We start from the raw sequence: 16,349 nt of genomic DNA, 5'->3' as shown, positions 1-16,349 counted from the left end.
GTGAAGTGTCAGTTTTCCTTTTTTCTCAGGCTATGAGGCAGGATTTAAAGACACAGGAGTATTTTCAGTATTTAAGATGCATTTTGAAATGATGACTCTTTTTGAATGATTGACAGGATGTACTGCTGCTCCTCAGCAGGGTCACTCATTATCTACATGTATGGCTCAGTTAGATAAACGTGTGTCTTGCTTTCTACAGCTTGTGAGAAGTAGAATGTTACACTTTATTGTCCTAATCTTAGTTGAAGTCATTCAAATCAATATTCCACCTGTTGCAGGTTTCATCTTTCTTTAATTGAACTACTTTTTTCATCACTTAACAGTCTCATCTTCTCCATATAATCCTCATCAGGATTATAATCTGTGTGAGAATAAAGTGTATCTCTTCAGTTCCTGTCTCATAAGGACTCGCTCTTTCCGGATTCCCTGCAGCACGGTGCGATTCTCCTGAGTGTCCTCCACTGAGCCGCATGGTACCGACTTCTGTACGGCGTAACCTTCCACAGCTGGAGAGACGACGAGACACACAAGTGACACAAGTGAATTGTGTGAGTTAGAAGCAACAAAGTCATTGATTCAATAATATCACTGAATTCATTGATCCCTGCACCTGTGCTGATCATCATCACTGAGTGTGAGGGAGAGGTGATCACACACGGCCAGCAGCTGACCCAAACACACACATCCTGAACATGACACACACAAGTTACCTGAACACAGGCAGGGGTGGAAAGTAACGAGTTACATTTACTCTCGTTACTGTAATTTAGTTGTTTTTTTTTTGAGTAATTTGTCAAATCAGTAATTTTACTTTTGTTGGAAGTAATTTAATGCACTACATTTGAAATAGCTTCCGTTACAAAGTAACTGTCTGCGTGCCAGTAAGTGTCTGTCTGACTGGCTCTGGACAACTGCAGCGTCAGAAGGTTGAGTTCGAGTCCGGGAATAACAACAGTTTCATCATGCGATGTAAACTTTGTACCTACAAAAACTCTGCGTCCAACCTGCACAAGCATGAACAGGTAAGATCACCTCACGTGAAGCTAAATAACGCTACATGCAATTAATCATGGATCCGTGTAAAGACACAGAGCCCACGATTTTCACTTCAACCGAGTTTTGTTAACATTTATTTTCTTGTTCTGCTTTGATGTCTTGATGAGCTAAAGACAGTTTCCTGTTGATTTTCTGTTCTGATACAGTGGGATGTGAATGAAAGCTCAGGCATAAATCAAGTCATGATTATTTTGTCAAATGTGGATGTATTTGTGCAGTTCTTGATACATGTGTATCTCTGTACACCTGAATAAACGATACTGTTTCTGATTATTATTTCTGACTCACCTGATGCTGCAGAGTCCTGAAAACCAGCTCCTGTTCAAACTAAATAGCAAGTTCATTGAATAATGAAAGAGGAACTGTAATCTGGATCTATCTGTCATCTACTGTATGTGTTTGATTTAATAACAAATCCCCACTCACCCAAAAGAAGTAACTAAGTAACTTTTACTCCGAGTACATTTTAAATTAGCTACTTTTTACTTGTACTTGAGTAGATTTTTACACCAGTACTTTTACTTTTACTTAAGAAAAATTTCATCACGGTAACAGTACTTTTACTTGAGTAGATTTTTACACCAGTACTTTTACTTAAGAAAAATTTCATCACGGTAACAGTACTTTTACTTGAGTAGATTTTTACACCAGTACTTTTACTTTTACTTAAGTAAAATTTCATCACGGTAACAGTACTTTTACTGGAGTGGATTTTTACACCAGTACTTTTACTTTTACTTAAGTAAAATTTCATCACGGTAACAGTACTTTTACTTGAGTAGATTTTTACACCAGTACTTTTACTTTTACTTAAGTAAAATTTCATCACGGTAACAGTACTTTTACTTGAGTAGATTTTTTTGGTACTCCTTCCGCCCCTGAACACAGGGGTTCTCTCTTCCTGTTAGGCCCCCCTTTGAAGGAAGAAATTCACCGCCCCTCTGACGAGTGTAACATTTATTGGAAGAAACATCAATATTCACTTTTCTTTCAATAATTTGCTGAAGCGAAAAACCTTTTTGCTTCAGCAGTACAAATAACCTGGATACTGCTTCCTGAGAAAGGTCTCCGTGTGTCTCTCATGCTGTCCCCTGACGACACACAGAGAGCTCCACACTGCGACATGAGACATTATTATTATTATTATTATTTTGTTGTCACTAAAATGAGTCAGAGTTACAGCAACACCAAAAGTTCCACCTGCTAAACTTAAGTTAGGACATGGTGATATTTGACAGACGTTTGATGTGGAACCATGTTCACTTCACAGTAATGATGGAGGAGCTGAACACGCGTGTCACGGTCCACACGCGTGTCACGGTTTCACAGGAAGTTCAACACAACACATGAGTCGCAGTAACATGTGACGAGTAACCTGAGCACACGTTTTAATCTTCACAACAGTCACAAGTACTGTGAGAAATAAAGAAATAAACAGTAATTCCAGTCATTAAAGATAACAACATGTCAGTGAGCATTTGTGAAGACGCTCTGTGAACGTATGCTGCTGTCATGTGATCGATGAAGAAAAGTTCTTTTATGAACACATCAGTAACATCTGCACATGCGCTGGATGCAGTCGTTGCATCATCAGTATTTCATCTTGGCCACTTCACTCATTCATTGTGAACGAGTGAGGGTTGAAGTGCTCTCTGTTATTTTAAAAGATGAAGCGACCTCACTCTGTCACTTGGATTTGCTCCGTGCATGTTGGAGCATATATCACAACGTGTTTCAAGACTGCAGTGAAATGTTGACAGATTGTCAGGATGGATGAACAGACCATCATTGGGATTACCCTCTGGATTACCCTCTGGATTACCCTCTGGATTACTCAACCTGCAGGTTTCAACCTTATTATTACTGACACAACGTATTTGACAGTGAGAGAAAAACCAAAAAGAAGTTTTCATTCCCCTGAAGTGTGAAGGTCAAACCCACTGTGGGTCTTGATTTAAAAGCATATAAATGTTTTAAAAATGAAACATCAAAGGCAACAACCTGAACCATGAGCCGGTTTAAAACTCACAAAAAGACTTTTATGTGACACTTCGACTTGGAGTCATTTGATTTGTCATTTTCAAACTCATTAAAGTCCACTTCAGGTTTGACTGAATACTACAATGTCCCCTGGATGGACATGGACGTCCCCTGGATGGACATGTTTGTATAAAGCGACTGGAGACGATGAAGGTCTTTAAAGAAGAACTCCCAGTTGCACGTTTCCTTTGTGACTGGTTTGGATCTGATTGTCGTTGTGTGAGTATTTCAGGAACACAACCATGATGACACAAAGGCAGCAGGAAGTGGAAGAACACTGACCATAAAAGGAGCAGATATTGTCAGGTGTACCTAATAAAGTGACTCAAACCAAACCTGGAGAAGGCCTTTTTTTATTGTTCACACTGGAATGATATTTGATTCAACAACTATTTACAGCTTTGGATCAACGTCGTGAACGTCGTGAACGTGTATCAGCTCACACACACACACACACACACACACATTGTTAAACATTGTTAACAACATCTTAAAACACTGGTCTTGTGCTCATGTCCAGGTAGGACCCCTGAGGGTGGGCGTGGCCGTGTTGTCTGTACAAATGCCTGAAGGGCATGGAGAGCGACGAGTGACCGGGGTCCTGACACAGTCGCAGAGGGTACGACGGAAACGCTGGGTACAGTGATGGAGGAGGAGGAGGAGGAGGAGGAGGAGTGGAGGAGGGGAGAGATGGATCCAGCTGAGGGAGAAGGGACGGGTGGTGCAGTACCATCTCCGGGCGATAGGGGGCAGGGGGGTTGAAGTGAGGCACGGTGCCTCTTTCAACTGAAGCGTATGTGGAGTTGGAGGCGGCGGGAAAGTTCTGAGGATGAGCTGGAGCAGAGGTGATGGGCTGCTGGAAAGATGAGGGCACGGCCAAGCAGGAGGAGGAGGAGGAGGAGGAGGAGGGCTGGAAAGAAGGGTGAGGGAAGGAGGCTGAGGAGTGAGTGAAGGAGGAGGGAGGGAAGGCAGCATTGAAGGAGGAGGCCTGAAGGCTCAGATTTGGGAGGTGCAGGGCGGAGTGGACGGGGCCGGCGAAGTTCTGCATGTGTGGAGTGAAAGCGAAGGAGGAGGTGGAGGTCAGAGAGCAGGAGAGAGGAGGAGCTGCTGCCTGCGGCTGGTGGTGCAGAGGCGGAGTCACAGGATCAGGATTGACAGGCACCATGTTTGGATAAATGAACGCCGCACAACTCCCACTCGCTGGAGGAAAGGAGGCGTCTGTGGGCGCGATCATGTCTGCAAGCGCGTGATAGCTGTTGGCAGAGGGAGACGAGGAGGAGGAGGAGGAGGACAGGAGTGGCTGTGGTGACGAGGAGTTGGAAGGCGGTGGAGTGGGGAAGGTGAAGGTCGTCTGCTGCAGGGAGGGAGTGATGGAGGAGGAGGAGGAGAGGGCGGGTGACGAAGAGAGGACAGAGGGATAATCAAGAGTGGGGATGGACGTCTGAGGATCAGATGTGTCTGTGGGGTTGAAGGAGGAGGATGACTGAGGAGGAGGGGCTAAGGGGAAAGAGGAGGAGTCCACCTGAGCAGCGGGGAAATTAGAGGTGTATGCGCGTCCATCCATAGTGTTTGATCTGTGGAGGACAGACAATCATGAAAGGGACACAGGGACACAGGGACATAGAGACACAGGGACAGACAATCATGAAAGTTACACAGGGACATAGAGACATAGAGACAGACAATCATGAAAGTAACACAGGGACATAGAGACACAGAGACAGACAATCATGAAAGTTACACAGGGACATAGAGACACAGAGACACAGGGACAGACAATCATGAAAGTTACACAGGGACACAGAGACACAGGGACAGACAATCATGAAAGTAACACAGGGACATAGAGACACAGAGACAGACAATCATGAAAGTTACACAGGGACACAGAGACATAGAGACACAGAGACAGACAATCATGAAAGTTACACAGGGACACAGAGACACAGGGACAGACAATCATGAAAGTTACACAGGGACACAGAGACACAGGGACAGACAATCATGAAAGTTACACAGGGACACAGAGACACAGAGACACAGGGACACAGAGACATAGAGACACAGGGACAGACAATCATGAAAGTTACACAGGGACACAGAGACACAGGGACACAGGGACAGACAATCATGAAAGTTACACAGGGACACAGAGACACAGGGACACAGAGACAAAGAGACACAGGGACAGACAATCATGAAAGTCACACAGGGACACAGAGACACAGAGACAGACAATCATGAAAGTTACACAGGGACACAGAGACATAGAGACACAGGGACAGAGAGACACAGAGACAGACAATCATGAAAGTTACACAGGGACACAGAGACATAGAGACACAGGGACACAGAGACATAGAGACACAGGGACAGACAATCATGAAAGTTACACAGGGACACAGAGACACAGGGACACAGGGACAGACAATCATGAAAGTTACACAGGGACACAGAGACACAGAGACACAGGGACAGACAATCATGAAAGTTACACAGGGACACAGAGACACAGGGACACAGAGACAAAGAGACACAGGGACAGACAATCATGAAAGTTACACAGGGACACAGAGACACAGAGACAGACAATCATGAAAGTTACTCAGGGACACAGAGACATAGAGACACAGGGACACAGAGACACAGAGACAGACAATCATGAAAGTTACACAGGGACACAGAGACACAGAGACACAGGGACAGACAATCATGAAAGTTACACAGGGACAGACAATCATGAAAGTTACACAGGGACACAGAGACACAGAGACACAGGGACAGACAATCATGAAAGTTACACAGGGACACAGAGACATAGAGACACAGAGACAGACAATCATGAAAGTTACACAGGGACACAGAGACATAGAGACACAGGGACAGACAATCATGAAAGTTACACAGGGACACAGAGACACAGGGACAGACAATCATGAAAGTTACACAGGGACACAGAGACACAGAGACACAGGGACAGACAATCATGAAAGTTACACAGGGACATAGAGACACAGGGACAGACAATCATGAAAGTTACACAGGGACACAGAGACACAGGGACAGACAATCATGAAAGTTACACAGGGACACAGAGACACAGAGACAGACAATCATGAAAGTTACATAGAGACACAGGGACAGACAATCATGAAAGTTACACAGGGACACAGAGACACAGGGACACAGGGACAGACAATCATGAAAGTTACATAGAGACACAGGGACAGACAATCATGAAAGTTACACAGGGACACAGAGACATAGAGACACAGGGACAGACAATCATGAAAGTTACACAGGGACACAGAGACATAGAGACACAGGGACAGACAATCATGAAAGTTACACAGGGACAGACAATCATGAAAGTTACACAGGGACACAGAGACACAGAGACACAGGGACAGACAATCATGAAAGTTACACAGGGACACAGAGACATAGAGACACAGAGACAGACAATCATGAAAGTTACACAGGGACACAGAGACATAGAGACACAGGGACAGACAATCATGAAAGTTACACAGGGACACAGAGACACAGAGACACAGGGACAGACAATCATGAAAGTTACACAGGGACACAGAGACACAGGGACAGACAATCATGAAAGTTACACAGGGACATAGAGACACAGGGACAGACAATCATGAAAGTTACACAGGGACACAGAGACACAGGGACAGACAATCATGAAAGTTACACAGGGACACAGAGACACAGAGACAGACAATCATGAAATTTACATAGAGACACAGGGACAGACAATCATGAAAGTTACACAGGGACACAGAGACACAGGGACACAGGGACAGACAATCATGAAAGTTACATAGAGACACAGGGACAGACAATCATGAAAGTTACACAGGGACACAGAGACATAGAGACACAGGGACAGACAATCATGAAAGTTACACAGGGACACAGAGACACAGAGACATAGAGACACAGGGACAGACAATCATGAAAGTTACACAGGGACACAGAGACATAGAGACACAGGGACAGACAATCATGAAAGTTACACAGGGACACAGAGACACAGAGACATAGAGACACAGGGACAGACAATCATGAAAGTTACACAGGGACACAGAGACACAGGGACACAGAGGCTGAAAACAGACCCTGTGTAAGCTATTTCTCTAAATGGACGTAGGTGTGGACACTGACCTCTGTTATCTAACAATGAGACAAGTGTCTAAAATGCCGTGTCTTTTCTCGCCTGCTTCAGTGTCTCAGTGTCTCAGTGTCTCAGTGTCTCACACTAACTTTAAATCAACCTCACAAATAACAGACTGTTTTCATGTGGTGAAGTATCATTTTTTTATAGCATATTATATTTATCACATGTCTGTGGATCAGCATCAGCACTGGCTGAGTCCAGCTGTGCTGATGTCAGCTGACACAGGCCAGGTATCCACAGATACTCAATATCTTTGCAATATTATGAAAGTCAGTCAGTCATCATCTACCGCTTTATCCTCAACCAGAGGGTCGTGGGGGGTGCTGTGCCAATCTCAGCTACATCGGGCGATAGGCGGGGTACACCCTGGACAGTTCGCCAGTCCATCACAGGGCCACACACAGATAGAGACAAACAACCATTCACACTCACACTCACTCCTATGGTCAATTTGGAGTGTCCAATTTACCTATCCCCACATTGCATGTTTTTGGACTGTGGGAGGAAGCCGGAGTACCCGGAGGCAAGGCGAGAGTGCTAACCACTACACCACCGTGTGGCCCAATATTATGAAAGTATCGTATTCAAATATCCTGATACTATTGTATCGTGGTGTCTCTGGTGATTCATGCATCAAACACTCACCTCTCCATGACACTGTTTGCCATGTCCCTCCCTGCTGCGTCCACCATGGAGATGCCAGAGATGTCCGACATCTGTGAGGCCATGAAAGCCTGACCGAGGTCCAGCGGCGGCTCCGGCACCAGCGCGTCCGCGTACGAGGCGTCCCCGGCCCTGTAGCCACAGGAGGGGTCAGGCAGGGAGGACAGAGCCAGGGCCTGCAGGTCTGTGCTGTCCTCAGTGGACTGGGACAAGAGCTCGGCCGTGTCACAGGGGTCACAGTTCACTGAAAGAGATCAGGTTTGAGCTATGAGACAATAGCAAAGTCATTCTAATAGAAATAATAATAATAATAATTACTGATATTATTAAATATTCATTCAGGTTTGTAAATGTGTGGATGAGGACACTGAATGAAGTCACTGTCTTCACAAGATAAGGATTAAAAGTGATCAAAAGACCCTGTATTGCTGCTTTTTTTACTATATTGTATTTATTTTATAATTCTTTTTTTAGAAAATGAAACTAAATACAATCAAATAATCTATATAATCTATATAATCTATATATAGATATATAACACTTACCAATGTCCAGTGTCTCTGTCAGGACGGACATTTTGCGCTTCTGTCTCACGTCCCTTTGTCTGCAGAGACAAACAATAACAGTTTAGTGTGTCTGTGTCTGTGTGTGTGTGTGTGTCTCTGTGTGGGTGTGTGTGTCTGTGTGTGTGTGTGTGTCTCTGTGTGGGTGTGTGTGTCTGTGTCTGTGTGTGTCTGTGTGTGTCTGTGTGTGTGTGTGTGTGTGTGTCTGTGTCTGTGTGTGTCTGTGTGTCTATCTGTGTGTGTGTGTGTCTGTCTGTCTGTGTGTGTCTGTGTGTGTGTCTGTGTGTATGTGTCTGTGTGTGTGTGTGTGTGTGTGTGTGTGTGCGTGTGTGTCTGTGTGTGTGTGTGTCTGTGTGTGTCTGTGTGTGTGTGCGTGTGTGTCTGTGTGTGTCTGTGTGTGTGTGTGTGTGTCTGTGTGTCTGTGTGTGTCTGTGTGTGTGTGTGTGTATGTATCTGTGTGTCTGTGTGTATGTGTCTGTGTGTGTGTGTGTCTGTGTGTCTGTGTGTGTGTGTCTGTGTGTGTGTGTGTCTGTGTGTCTGTGTGTGTGTGTGTCTGTGTGTGTCTGTGTGTGTGTGTGTGTGTGTGTGTGTGTACTTTTTGCTGTTCATGCCGTCCTCTCTGAAGCCTTTTGCAAAGGGGTTAGCACTGATCTTCAGCTCTGTGATCTGGACACAACATAAATATGATTTATGATGATTTATGATATTAAGACAGAATTGCAAAGTAAAAGTGTTTGTTTTGATATAAATTGACTCACAATAAAAACATATTTATGATGCACAAAAACAGAGAATTAAATAGAACATTTAGCAAATAATGACGAGGATAATTGTGATTAAAACAGTTTAAATATAAGTCATTTCAAGTTGAGTGTAATACTTTTAATAAAGCAATGATTACAACCCAATGTCTTATTACTATTATAAAAATACATTTCGTCTTATATTCTGTCTCTATTCCATCACCTCGCACAGTGGTGGGCGGACCACATGTAATCGATTGGAGGGCCACATGTGGCCCCCGGGCCACCAGTTTGACACATGTGTTTTAGAGTGAATAACTGTCAGCAGCACTGACCACTTTACTGTCATTATTAAACACTGGAAACTGACGTTTGCAGAGAAAATCCATGAAGTGTGTTAAAGGAGCTGCTGCTGCCTGGTTTGGTGTCATTGTGTCGAAGCATCAGAGTAGCACGCACCACTGCAGTGAGGTCACGGCCTTTACAATAACAACAAATAACAACAAATAACAACAAATAACAACAATACCTTGTTGTTCTGGTAGGCGGTGACTGTGATGAACTGAGTCTCAGGGAAAACAAAGGAGCGCTGCTGGCCTCCTCCCCACCGCAGCACGTCTCTGGCTTCAATCACATGTATTCTGGGCTGGTAGCGATGCAGCGAGTGCAGGATGATCTGGAAGCAGAAGAAGAAGAAGTTTCACACACACACACACACACAGACACGGTGACACAGTGTGTGTGCGTGTGTGTGTGTGTGTGCGCGTGTGCACCTACGTGTCCCTGTGAGTCCAGTGTGTTGTTGGTGAGCTTCGCGTGGTGGAAGGAGATGGTGCGACTCTGCCAGTGAGCACCTGTGGCGGGGGAGTCTGGGTGGATGAACACGCGGTCGGGGAGACGAGCCTCTGCCTTTCCGACGGCCTGCCAGCCGCCGCCCTGGAAGCGATAGCGGGAGTTGTCCACGGGGACGATGTCCAGCAGGAGGATGTAACGCAGAGATGGATTCAGGCTGGAGAGCTTCAGCCTCAGCCCGGGAAACATGCGTCTGTCCAAGGAAAGGACACATTAAAGTCTCAGGCCGAGAAGACTTTCTCCTGAGGGTTCACGCGTTCATCGTTAACTGCATTAACACCAGCAAAAAGAGGCGGGTCACTACTCCTCAGGTGTTCCGCCCTTCAGGTGACTCAGCATTTTCTGAACGACTGCCGACAGAATCTCACTTCACCTCTCACCTGTTCTTCACCTGTTCTTCACCTGTTCTTCGCCTGTTCTTCACCCGTTCTTCACCCGTTCTTCGCCTGTTCTTCACCCGTTCTTCGCCCGTTCTTCACCTGTTCTTCACCCGCTCTTCACCCGTTCTTCGCCTGTTCTTCACCCGTTCTTCACCTGTTCTTCACCTGTTCTTCGCCTGTTCTTCACCCGTTCTTCACCCGTTCTTCGCCTGTTCTTCACCCGTTCTTCGCCCGTTCTTCACCTGTTCTTCACCCGCTCTTCACCCGTTCTTCGCCTGTTCTTCACCCGTTCTTCGCCCGTTCTTCACCTGTTCTTCACCCGCTCTTCACCCGTTCTTCGCCTGTTCTTCACCCGTTCTTCACCTGTTCTTCACCTGTTCTTCGCCTGTTCTTCACCCGTTCTTCACCTGTTCTTCGCCTGTTCTTCACCCGTTCTTCACCCGTTCTTCGCCTGTTCTTCACCCGTTCTTCGCCCGTTCTTCACCTGTTCTTCACCCGCTCTTCACCCGTTCTTCGCCTGTTCTTCACCCGTTCTTCGCCCGTTCTTCACCTGTTCTTCACCCGCTCTTCACCCGTTCTTCGCCTGTTCTTCACCCGTTCTTCACCTGTTCTTCACCTGTTCTTCGCCTGTTCTTCACCCGTTCTTCGCCTGTTCTTCGCCTGTTCTTCACCCGCTCTTCACCCGTTCTTCGCCTGTTCTTCACCTGTTTGACCTTCGCCTTCTAAAATTCATCACATCACATCTTTCTATATTTCATTCTTTTTGAAAGGCCAATCCAACAAAATCTACATGTTAACACATGTTATAGAACATGTTCACTGCTTTATCTGAAGCTCACTCTGTTGCACCAAAGTCACAAAACACGTATGTTGTCATTACACCAGAGGTCAAAGGTTGAGGTTGATCTCACCTGCCCTTCTTCGTGATGATCATCTCTGTGCCCACTGAGCTGAACTGTTTCCATAGCGACGTGTTCTCCAGCTCCATCTTCACCTCGTCCTTTTGGGCTTTGGCAGTGGGTTCGGTCAGGACAGGGGGCGGAGCCAACAGCCTCGGGGGCAGGGCTTTGGCTGCAGCGTCACATGTGGGAGGGAACAGCGACATATGGCCAGAAGCCTCACGCTCTGAGAGGATATTTAATAAAAGACAAATGGGATTATTATTAATAATAATAATAATGATAATAATAATGATAATAATTATTTTTTGTGTACCTTATTGTAACGTGTTAGCCTTATTTTCAGATGTGTGAGGAATTACCTTCTTACTGTCATTTTATGAATAATTAAACATCCGACAGCGTGATTTTGTCACCACAGAAGCTAAAATATGTGTTGAAATGGTTAAATAATAATTGTAAATCTATCTTTTAATGTAGTAACTTTCTTTTCTTATAAAAGCTAGGGATGCACAGTATTGGACTTGTATGGCTGTATATCATGAGTGCTCAGGCCAATCATCAATACATGCATCAATACACACACACACTCACACACACACACACACACACACACAGACACACACACACACACTCTCAGACACAGACACACACACACAGACACACACAGACACACACACTCACACACACACACAGACACAGACACACTCACACACAGACACAGACACACAGACACAGACACACACAGACACACACACACAGACACACACAGACACACACACACTCACACACAGACACAGACACACACACACACACACTCACACACACACTCACTCACACACACACACACTCTCACACACACTCACACACACACTCTCACACACACTCACACACACACAGACACACACAGACACACACACTCACACACACACACAGACACACTCACACACAGACACAGACACAGACACACACAGACACACACACACACACACAGACACACAGACACAGACACACACAGACACACACACACACACACACTCACACACACACACACACACAGACACACACACACACACAGACACACACACTCTCACACAGACACACTCACACACACACACTCTCAGACACAGACACACACACACTCTCACACACACAGACACACACAGACACACACCTCTATAAAAGCAGTCTCCTATCCTCTGTGGTCCCAGAGTCAAACTGGGAAACATCTCCACACTCAGCATTTTCCTCGTCAGCGTTCGTCCTCTTCTTCATCAAACTCCCATGTCAGATCTTCACCTCTTCTTCAGATTAATTTGATGGTGAAGGTTTGAATTCTTCTTCCTTGTTCTTCTCTCGGTTCTCGTCCCTCTGACGTCCTCGGCTACAAATGTCCACGGTGGCGTCTCGCTCTGTTAAATAGGTGTGTGTGTGTGGGGCTTCACACTTACGGCCAAATGGCGCCTTATTTTCACAAAGCTCTTCATTTGCCTCCTGGTCTCAACATCCTCCTCCTCCTCCTCCTCCTCCTCCTCCTCCTCCTCCTCCTCTACAACACAAACACAGCTGAGCTGCAGTTTGATGTGATTTGTGCTGTTTGGAGTTAGTATTATTATTATTATTATTATTATCGTCCTCTGATTACGCCTGACCTGTGACTTTAGCCCGGATTCATCAGTCTGTAGACGAATCAAATGAATAGTCAGCTGTTTCGGCTCATTTCATTATTAACTGTGTTACAGACGTGATGTATTGTTTTGAAAAAAGCATTAGTGTGGTATTAGTGTCTCATATTGTAAAGGTCTATGTTACTGTGACACTGTGACACATTTTCATTATTTAAATAAAATTGCTTACTTAAGCTCATTTAATTGCCAGTTTCATCACATTTTGTTAGTTATTATTAATAAATGAAGTTATTTATTATCTACATTTCCAGACACATCATCAGCAGGATCACTGGACAGTGAGGCCACTATCAGGACACCAGTCAGGTGTGCTTTTAAATCTGTTTCTGCCACTTAGGTCATAACAATGACTTCATGTGTCTGATATCATCTCATATTTAATGAGATGATCTGTGATGGACTGGTGTCCACCATGTCCCCCACTCTTCACCCTGTGTCAGCTGAACAGTCGGTGTCTCATGTACAGAAATAAGTTCATCACACATCACATCACAAGAGAGAGAGACAGTTATCATCATCACTCCATCATCATGAGACTCTCAGGACAATCTGTGGATGAAGGATGGAGGAGGATAATATTAACGTGACCAGTAATGAGAAGCTAATCATTAGTCATCAATCATGAATGATCAAATATAAAAAGTAAAAACTGATTCTCCACATGATTCTACACTCACTGCATCTACACCATCTGCATTTGTCTTTTGATTTGGCCAAGGATCTGAAGGTTTCACACACACACACACGCACACACACACACACACACACGCACGCACACACACACACACACGCACGCACGCACGCACACACACACACACACACGCACACACACACGCACACACACACACGCACGCACGCACGCACACACACACACACACACACGCACACACACACACACACACACGCACACACACACACACACGCATACACACACACACACACGCACACACACGCACGCACACACACACACACACACACACGCATACACACACACACACACACACATACACACGCATACACACACGCACACACACACACACATACACATGCATACACACACACACACACACACACACGCACACACACACACGCACACACACACACACACGCACACACACACACGCATACACACACACACGCACACACACACACACACATACACACACACACACACACGCACACACACACACACACATACACACACACACACGCACGCACGCACACGCATACACACACACGCACACACACACACACGCACGCACGCACACACACACACGTATGCGTGTATACACATATATGTACACATATACATACATATATGTATATGTATATGTATGTATATATGTGTACATATATACACACGTATATATACACATATATACGTGTGTATATATGTAGATACATATATACATATACATATATGTATATTTGTGTGTTTATATACATATATATACATATATGTATATATATACATACACATATACTGTATGTATATATATATATATATATATATATATATATATATATATATATATATATATATATACAGTACATATATACTGATTAGAGTTGTAATAAGGCTCTTGCTACAGGGGTCTGTAGCAAGAGTCTGTTGCAGGAGTCTGTAGCAAGAGTCTGTTGCAGGGGTCTGTAGCAAGAGTCTGTTGCAGGGGTCTGTAGCAAGAGTCTGTTGCAGTAGTCTGTTGCAGGGGTCTGTTGCAGGGGTCTGTTGCACTGGTCTGTTGCAGGGGTCTGTTGCAGGGGTCTGTTGCACTGGTCTGTTGCAGTGGTCTGTTGCAGGGGTCTGTTGCAGTGGTCTGTTGCAGGGGTCTGTTGCAGTGGTCTGTTGCAGGGGTCTGTTGCAGGGGTCTGTTGCAGGAGTCTGGCTGTTGTGGATGTCACTGATGTTTTACAGGCAGCTCCCCTGTGGCTGCTCCATTACTTGATGGCCTCTGCCTCTTCCTCTCAACAGTGTGTTGTTGCTGCGTCTCTGCAGGGAGTCGTGGAGGAGGAAGACACTTGGCCTCACAGCTGCAATTTGGCCTCTTCACAAACACTGCTGTGTGTGTGTGTGTGTGTGTGTGTGTGTGTGCGCGCCTGTGTGTGTGTGTGTGTGTGTGTGTATGTGTGTGCGTGTGTGTGTGCGTGTGCGTGTGTGTGCGTGTGTGTGTGTGTGTGTGTGTGAGAGACTGGACAAGCTTTTCCCAAATGATTTCAAGTAGAAGTCAGTTGATGTCGACCACACACACACACCTGTGTATAGTAGGTAAATCTATACTGAAATTTGTCCAAGGGAAAGGAAGTCTAAGTCTGTAAGTCATCATAGGTCATCATAGGTCAGTATATGTCAGTATAAAGACAGTAGCTCAGTGGTAGAGTGAGTCGTCTTTCATCTCAAAGGTTGTGGTGTGTTCAATTCCTGGCTCTGCATTTAACTCCGTGCTGCTCCTGACGGCACGTGTGATTGTGTATGAGTGATAGAAACTGTGCAGCACATAGATGCACTGCATGAATGTGACATATATATGTATGTATATATATATATATATATATACATACATATACATATATATATATCTGTTTTTCGCCTGAGTGGCAGCAGTAGATGAGCAGCTCTCGTATCCACGTGAGCTGTAAAATTGCTGATTTCTTGTCTGGACTTTGGTGCAGAGAGTAAGCAGTTTACAAACGTTGGTTAAAAGTCAGTCTAATGAGTCAGCCACCTGTCTGGTGTTGGTTCTCAGCACAGGGACAAACACCCTCCCAATGTATGGATATTATTTCTATCTGGTGTTCGATTTTGGATATATTCATAGCGTGTAAAAGTATCTGTGATGACTTTTCATCAAATGTATTGTATTGCTTACATACACTAAATATTATAATTATTGATTCAAAAAAATGGAATCAACAAAATGATATGTAAAAAAAATGGCTCTTAACACTTTATAAATTGTTTGTGTTATAGCAGAACGGTTTCATATTCATAGTCTGACACACATTCAACATTAAAGAGCCTCAGAAATAAAGGTGAAATGAAAGGTGATTTTAAAGGTAATACAGACCATAAACAGTGGCTGATATTTGAGTTTAGAGTGTGTTTACAGTGTAGCGTTCTTCATGAATAAAATGTTAACAGCAGTTATTTAGAAATGCTTCAGCCCTGAGGACTGTGGCCAGCACAGATATTATATATATATATCACCTAATATTTAACTGTGTTTTAACATGGTCTTAACCCTGAGACGCAAACACGTGATCATTGTTTGC

At 44.7% G+C, this 16,349-nt stretch overlaps 1 protein-coding gene across 1 annotated transcript; it reads right to left on the bottom strand.

Annotated features, from left to right (window-relative positions):
• Positions 1-3,433: 3,433 nt before the first annotated feature.
• Positions 3,434-12,790, bottom strand: tbx6 (T-box transcription factor 6). Its single transcript, XM_058621703.1, has 8 exons — positions 12,566-12,790; positions 11,404-11,617; positions 10,038-10,305; positions 9,790-9,936; positions 9,113-9,183; positions 8,500-8,558; positions 7,937-8,198; positions 3,434-4,670 (listed from the first exon to the last, which is right to left on the bottom strand). The coding sequence occupies exons 1-8, from the start codon at positions 12,633-12,635 to the stop codon at positions 3,587-3,589; spliced, it is 2,175 nt and encodes a 724-aa protein (XP_058477686.1). The 5' UTR covers positions 12,636-12,790; the 3' UTR covers positions 3,434-3,586.
• Between the last annotated feature and the right edge of the window lie 3,559 nt (positions 12,791-16,349).

This window comes from Solea solea, chromosome 21, assembly GCF_958295425.1.
Source record: "Solea solea chromosome 21, fSolSol10.1, whole genome shotgun sequence".
Taxonomy (NCBI): Eukaryota; Metazoa; Chordata; class Actinopteri; order Pleuronectiformes; family Soleidae; genus Solea; species Solea solea.
The sequence above is the reverse complement of the archived record's forward strand: the minus strand, read 5'-3'. Positions and strand labels throughout refer to the sequence as shown.

What these genes read in the sequence shown, in the direction of transcription:
- tbx6 (XM_058621703.1), bottom strand. Translation starts at nt 12,635, where the DNA reads ATGCTGAGTGTGGAGATGTTTCCCAGTTTGACTCTGGGACCACAGAGG. An exon ending in CACTGGACTCACAGGGACAC is followed by an intron (nt 9,937 to 10,037) that starts GTAGGTGCACAC and finishes TTCTGCTTCCAG; the next exon opens with ATCATCCTGCACTCGCTGCA. An exon ending in GACAGAGACACTGGACATTG is followed by an intron (nt 8,199 to 8,499) that starts GTAAGTGTTATA and finishes GATCTCTTTCAG; the next exon opens with TGAACTGTGACCCCTGTGAC.